A 7,500-nucleotide genomic window follows, 5' to 3' on the forward strand; every position below is an offset into this window, starting at 1 on the left:
CTTGAGTTCTTACATCCAGGATTACAGGTTATGAGGCTCTTGTTCAATTAAATGTCACAAAGTCTGCAAAGTGTTTGCGTTAAGTGTAACCATCAATGACATATTTTGCAAATTACTGATTTGATGTAAGTGAGCAGCTGAATTAAATTTTAGGGAAAGATTTTCTTCACTGTTTCGATATTTTAAGGAGTAGAGCAAGGGGGAGGGAGGCTTTGTGGTGGAAAGAGGAAGAGGAAAGGAACTTTATTTAAGGGTGTGTTTTTAAACTGGGAAAATACCAAAAACGGATTTGTGATCTCAGATCAATGGATTCTTCAGTGTCGAAAAAACCGCAAAATCCGAAAAAGGATTATTGTCCATGACAACGCAAACAAACAAACCCAGAGTTGCGTGCAATTTCAAATACTAAAAAAAATTATTGGTGAACTGGTTTGTTTTGGAGAAATTCCACCAGAAAAAAAAAAACCTTAATAGCGATCGATAAAAAGAAATGACGTAAAACATGCGGCAATAAGTTGAGCCGAAACTCCGAGCAGGAGAAGACGTTTATTCACCGAAGACAAGAAGGATATGCAAAAAGGAACGAGCAGGCAAAAAAAGGGTAACAAAGGTAGCAAAGGTGCAGAAGTAAGCGGCTCTTCGTCAATATCTTCAGGGTGGAAATCGGTGCTGTAACGGCGAGAAAGGTTAGACGTGGTCTCTGGTAGGTCAGGTACGCGATAACATTCAGACAATTTGACGCGATAGGAGGTAGAGGGCAACTGTGACTCAGTGAACTTGCGAACGTTGCACCACATTCCCGACTTGAACGGGCATGGCGGGGCGAGGACAGCAGCCAGGGGCCTTGGAGCTCTCACGAGCGGGATGGTTACCGAGCCGCAAGGAGTGCTGTTGTCGAACAACTTGGAGGTCAGAAAAGGGGATCTGTGCGTTGGTGAATTGGTTGCGTTGAAGCCACATCTCCCGGGCAGACAATCCTCTGTTACGGATACGGGTGTTGAGGTTGGCTGTTGCCACAGCTAAGGAGAGAGGAGTGATTGTACCACCTTCAGGACAAATACGGAGAAGCTCATCCCCAAGTTCGACGACACACTTCTCTGCCACAGGATTCTTCTTTGGGTTTTTGATTCGCCAAATTCAGGAAGCCATGAAGGACGTGGAAGTCTCGTGGACGACAAGTACAAGCTGACAGTAGCGCTTTATGACGTCAGCAGCGATGGAAATACCAAAGCTGTCAGGGGGATCAGAAGTTGACTGTTCAACGAGAGCGGAGGGAACTTTCTTCAGGGAAGAGCACAGGTGGCAACACTGCGAGCACCGATCCAGGGCTTTGTCCAGATCTAAGGCGAAGCAGTAACGCTGCGAAGCCAGTTTCATTTGGTGACGGGAAGGGTGGTCCAGTTTCACGTGCAGGGCAGCAAGGAAACCATCAACAACAGAGCGCGGGATGACTACACATTCGCGGGACGCAGCAAAAGGTTCATCGCGTTTTACGATGAGCAGGCCGTCACGGGAAATGGAGACGAGGTTCAGGTAATGCTTGACGTCTTTGATGTTTGTCAGCTTCTTTGACAGGCGAGTGCCCTGCTTCAGATGAGAGTGGACATGCCTCACGTCCGGGCACTCTAGCTGCAACTGGAGCCAGGCGGAATGGCTAATGAAAGGAAGGGACGTCTTCCCCGATAAAACATCATAAACAGATATGGGACGTACAGCCAGGTCTTCAGCATCGGATACAAATGAACAGTCTTGGCAGCGAGGGTCGTCACAAGCTGGTGCGTTACGACTAGCGAAGTCAGAAGGTAGGTTCGCAGAACCGGCCCGATGGAGCAGCCTGACTTGGTAACGGCTAACAGAAGATAAAAATGAAGTTACCCGAGGACTGGAAGAGAAGTGGCCTCGGCAGAGCTTGTCAAAGGCCTGGACACGTGGCTTGCTATCAGTCAGTACATAAGTCTTAGACTTTGATTGAATTGTATAAGGGGCGAAATGCTTGACACATGGCAACGAGGAAGCTTGATGTTTTTTAAATTTAGCACTGAAATATCTGACGAGGTGGAGCTTCTGGTCACACGAAGTACATAAAGAGTGGCGCCAAAGCCATTCATCTTGACAGAACCATCGGTCGCGATCCAGAGCTGATCATCAGGCTTGGGAAGATTGATAGATCTGTTAGACAATAGGGCTTCTTGACAGGAGCTGAAACGCACCAGAAGTTCGTCAGACCAAGGAATCTTATCCTGAGATTGACGACCAGCCATAAGGGACTCGAGGGGAGCGAGGAGCTTAGCAGCTCCACTAAGGACCCGGCCAAGCATTTTGTACGAACCAACAAAAGCATGGAGACCACGGACAGCCAGTGCAGCTACACGGTGGAGAGAAGCACAGATCGAGCCTTGAGACCAAATCCAAGCGAGGATGGTGGTCGAGGCTGGGCAGATTATGGTTTTGGCGGGTGAGAGGCGGAGGTTGCAGCGATCCAGAGCCAAGAGGACTTTTTCGCCAGTTGGTAAGGAGCTCCTGATTAGTGTTTCCACTGCAATACAAGTCGTCGGCAATCTTAGCAACGCAGCCTTCCTGAAGAAGATCACCCAGGACACGGCACATTAGCTCCTCGAGGGCTGTCTCAGAACCGGGAATTCCTATGGCACAGCGTGTGTAGATGCGAACACCTTTGAAGGGTGTAACCACACCACAATACTTCATGGAGTTCTTTGCAAGGGGGATTTGGTAGAATGCCTGAGACAAATCAGAGACTATGATGTACTTCCAGCAAGCAATCTTGAGAAGGGTGGAGTCCACGTCCGGCATAAATGAGGGCTGAGGCTTGCTATAGTGGCCCACATCAGTAAATGCTGTTACCAAGCGGAAGCCACCATTCCCCTTCTTCACTAGGAAGGATGGGTTTAGATATTCCACAACAACCTTTAAATCTTCTGGTCGACAGAACACACCTTGGGCCACAAGCTCGTCAAACTTGGTTTGAAGCAGGTCGAGTTGGTAACTGGAGTACTGAGGGACACGCCCTTTGCGCTGGGGGGGGGGGGGGGGGGGCGCGACGGGTCCCATATTCACAACTCCTTCAATCGGACCGGCAGCTCCATTATAACCAGAGATACGGGAATCAAAGACCAATTGGAATTCCTTCAAAAGGGAAATGAACACGGCTTTCTCAGAGGAGGACAACAAACCGTCAGGATCTACGTGTATGGACTCAATAGGAGAAGAGGGAGGAGCAGTAAACTTAGGAGATGGCTCGGCGACCTGCGATGAGGAGGACTCTGTGGGAGGTTCCAGAACAGTAAGACGTGCTTGGCATAGATGGTCGTTCTTACGGACAAGTAAGGGCTCCTCGGTATTGTTGAGAAGTCTCAGCTTACCGCCAATGGATTGGACGATGTCAGGGTGAGGCCAGATATGAGTAGGTTTGAGGTGACTAGAAGAGACCGGGTCCATACGGGGCTCGATGGTGAGTGTAGCATCTTTAAGCAGCTCTGAGGGGGCGTCAATTTCAAGGAACTCACCCGGCCAAACAGTGGATTTAGTGTTTGGGGCGCCTAGGAGGCAAGCTCTAATGGGTCTGGGGACTTTGGGAACAACCGTAGGATGCCACGTCACACCCAGCGATGATGATCTCACGTTTAGTGGGGCGAACTGCGATGTCGTTGGAAGTCATGAAGGGCGTTCCGCCAATATATCAACATCAAGATCCTCGACAACGAGGGCATCCAGCGTAAGAGGTCTGCCATGACGAATCAGAGGAAGGCGGGTCTCACCAACAACAGTTAGCGGTGTACGACGGTCGGCCTGCAAAGCATTTTGGGAGCTTTTAGTCACCTTAGCACCAATGTGCCTTACTAGGGAAGCTCTCATCATATTAGTCTCTGTGCCAGTGTAGATTGTAAGGCGCAAGGGGTGATGACAGTAAAACGCATGAAGGAATGGAGACTGGGAGACATTTACGCGTCGAGTGACAGGAGCTTCCATAGTAGGTAAGGCTCCGGAGGAACAGTGCTGCATATTTGAGAATTCTTGAAAATCTGAAGGACCAGCCTGGTCAAGGCTGTGCTGGTAATCAGAACTGCTCTCATCTAATTCAAAGCCGGCCACTTGGCTCAGGCAGAAACTTGCAACTGCTTAGGAAATGAGACCGAAAATCTGGGCGATCAGACTGCTGGCAGAGAGAACAGGACTTGACGGCTCGCAGCTTGGGCAGTAGCCTGCGTTGAGCGGATACAAATGAGCGATGATCAGTCGGGGGAGCAGAGCGTAAGACCTTTGATTCATCACTGGAGTGAAGCTCGTCAAGTAACGACTCGAGGGCTAGAGAGATCTCAGGCTTCACAGAGGCCAACGTTCTATTACGTAACTCGGTTCCATAACGCTGTTTCACAAGCCGCGGAAGGCCGGGATGGAGTAAGCGTAACCAGGTAAGAACAACAAAATTTTCGAGGGACGGAGATAATTCTTCGTCGGTGTCTGGAATCTCGCCATGATGAGTAATTCCGCTGGATGTAGTTAGCAGGTTCTCCTCAATAATGGCCATTAAGCTTTGGAATAAATCTTCGGGGCGTTGTTCAGGCTTCGGAGAAATGTTCGCGAGGACCAAGAAACGGGAACCGGTTAACTGCAAGCCATAGTGCTGTTGGATCGTTTGCTACACGCCGCTAATAAATGTAGAGTTCTTGACGATTGAATTCCGGGAAATGATAGGGGCGTAATTCGCGATTTGGCGTAGCATCATTTCCAAATGTGTCGCCTTTTGAGCGGCAGTCCTTCTTCTTGCCGCTAGAACAGATTCAGGATCGTTGGAGAAACCACGTAGATGCGTAGCGTTTGTTTTTTTACCACACGACGATCCATCAGTAAGAAAGTTTGCAAAAGTTCGGATCGAGGGATAGGATGTACTTTTAATTGTTTTCCCAGGCTTCGATCGAAGTGATAGTTTCCTTCGAAGAAAGCGACCACTGTTTCGGCGCTCTGTGCGAAGTCATCGCTACGGTTCATGAATTCCGGTTTGGATGCTCAGAGAGGCGGCGAAAATCATAGAACACTTTGACGTCCTTGACTCTGCGGGTTCTTTGGAAATGTTGCGCTGCCACCACACCAATAAGTTGAGCCGAAACTCCGAGCAAGAGAAGACGTTTGTTAACCGAAGACAAGAAGGATATGCGAGGAACGAGCAGGCAAAAAAGGGGTAACAAAGGTGCAGCGCTAATTATGCGCGAACCGTTTGACAATGAGGCTTACTAAACAACACCGTGCTTACGAGGCTGAACAATGAAACAAACTAAACGACGGCGACGTGGACGAAAACGTCACCTCAAAATAGAACTTGGCTCTAGTCTTTCGCGATTATTCCATCTCGTTCATTTCGTACAATGTGGGCGAAGTATCCCAAAAATAAATTGGTACGAGCGGTTTCAGACTGAAAATAGAGAATGAAAGATTCTCTGTTGCATGCTCACGTTGTCGTCAAAACCCAAAATTTAGTGATTTCACGTCGTCGTCACGCAGAGAACCGCAAAAATATGAGCTAAAAGCCGTGCTGCACGTGCAGCACGATTATTTATGCTCCTTTAACCAATGATATCATTGTTTTGTGGCGTTTTCGTCGATGCCGTCGTCGTCGTAGATCTTAAGCTCCTTAATAGCGAGAACTAAACAACAAAGCGAAATATAGCGATGCATCCTAAGGTACAATTTGATTACAGAGGGTATTTTTGCAGTTTACTTTTTTAGCTGTAGGAAAGGTTCTAACAATATTATTACTGTGAACAGAGTTAATATTAACTCTGCTGTGAAGAAACGTGAAGTGTAATTTGTGGTGTGAAATTTGCAGGAAACCTAACTACTTTCGACCTATTCGTGTCTTCTGTCGTGCGATGAAAATGGCGCGAGAAAAACATTTGGGCGAATGTCATGCTGTTGTGTATCACTTTTGCATAGAAAAGCACTTGTCAAAAATACCTTTTTCAAATCTTTTCCCAAAAAAACGCTTCAGTGGTGAATCTAAAAAATCCGGATTTAAGATTTGATCCGAAGTATCCTCCTCGAGTGTAGATACTTTAGATTCATGATCTGTTTTTGGATTTTGGATTCAAGAATCCGTTTTCGGGTTTTCCCAAAAAAACGCAGCCTTAAGTGTCTAGTCATTCCAGGGCTGGAGCACTAATTGGGGATACTGTAAACTGAAATAAACAATTAATGCAAGTCAAGTCAAATGTCGGTTTTTGAGGAGAGGGGAAATCGGAGTACCCCAAGAAAACGGCTCGGTGCAGAGTAGAGAGCCAACAAACTCAACCCACATAAATTATGACGCCAAGCCTGGGAATCGAACCCGGGCCACATTGGTGGGAGGCGAGTGCTCTCGCCACAGCGCCATCCCATCATTTCCTGACTGTTCCTAGATGCAAGTGATTGTACAGGTGTATTGCAATTCAGAACTTAAAATAAGGGATATTCAATGCCATAGTGGGGCAAGCGTCCATTAATTAAGTTATTTTTGTCTTTATAGGGCTATTCCCAGTGTATTGATTCTTTCATAAAACAGAGCCAAAAGGTATGTTGTAATTAACAAACTAATAAAGCATTAGCTTGCAGCAGGGCGTTTGAATTGACTATTTTGTATATGTTATTTCTGGGATCCAAATAGCAAACCAGTAAAAACAAAGGGCCTTGTTGTTTGACCAGATTGATGAGGACATTTTAAAAAATACAATAAAAAGATGGGGTCACCGTCCTTGTTTTCACGCTGTATGCCCTTTATTCTAAGTGTTTTTTCCCGAATTTCGCGAGAAGCTTTCGAAACTAGATCAACCGGAAGAATTGTTGTTATGTAGCAAAAGCTACTGAATATTACTGAAAACTTGAATCTCCTTGTTTGTCCGAGCTATAATCTTTAAGTAAAGTGATTTCAAATTGCTCAAGAAATGCAAGGAAATTGGACCGCTACAGTCATCACCTCGAGCTTGCGCTCAGTGTCAGGCTGCAAATGCAGTTTCACGTCATGGCGTGAAACCCTGCCAGCTCCGAAGTTTCAATGTTATGCGCAGTATGAGATGCGCGGCTAAAGGCAAATACAATCAAATTAAAAGAACAAAATCGCAGATGTCGGAAAATATTCCGAAACCTAGCTTTGGTTGGAGTGATCGTATGTTATTGAAAATTTGGGTATCAAATGTAGAAATGAAAATCTCACATATTGGACTAACAAACGTTGGAAGGTTTATCTATGGATACCCTAAGTTTATTTCCAGAAATTCTCTCAAATGAGGTACAGTTATATTGTATTACTCAATGCAGTTTTTCGAAGGCAAAAGTCATTTCTTTGGCAAATCACAGAAGATGTAGAAAATTGCAAATTAGTTAGTAAACCAAGAACATTGTTAATTTATTATATAAAACAGTTGAGGTAGCTGGTAGAAACAAGGGCCATCGCAAACATTGGCTGGCCAGTGCCTTTTGATTTTGCTTTCGCCTCTGGCTTGCTGAGAAGGT

General features: G+C 46.2%; 1 protein-coding gene across 1 annotated transcript in view; it reads left to right on the forward strand.

Annotated features, from left to right (window-relative positions):
- LOC137992399 (exocyst complex component 5-like) overlaps positions 1–7,500 on the forward strand; it is a 33,762-nt gene that overhangs the window by 11,024 nt on the left and 15,238 nt on the right. Inside the window, exon 7 of the mRNA XM_068837730.1 lies at positions 6,518–6,562. Within this exon, the coding sequence (XP_068693831.1) occupies positions 6,518–6,562 (45 nt within the window). The remainder of the gene's footprint in view (positions 1–6,517; positions 6,563–7,500) is intronic.

The sequence above is a fragment of the Montipora foliosa genome, chromosome 2 (assembly GCF_036669935.1).
Source record: "Montipora foliosa isolate CH-2021 chromosome 2, ASM3666993v2, whole genome shotgun sequence".
NCBI lineage: Eukaryota > Metazoa > Cnidaria > Anthozoa > Scleractinia > Acroporidae > Montipora > Montipora foliosa.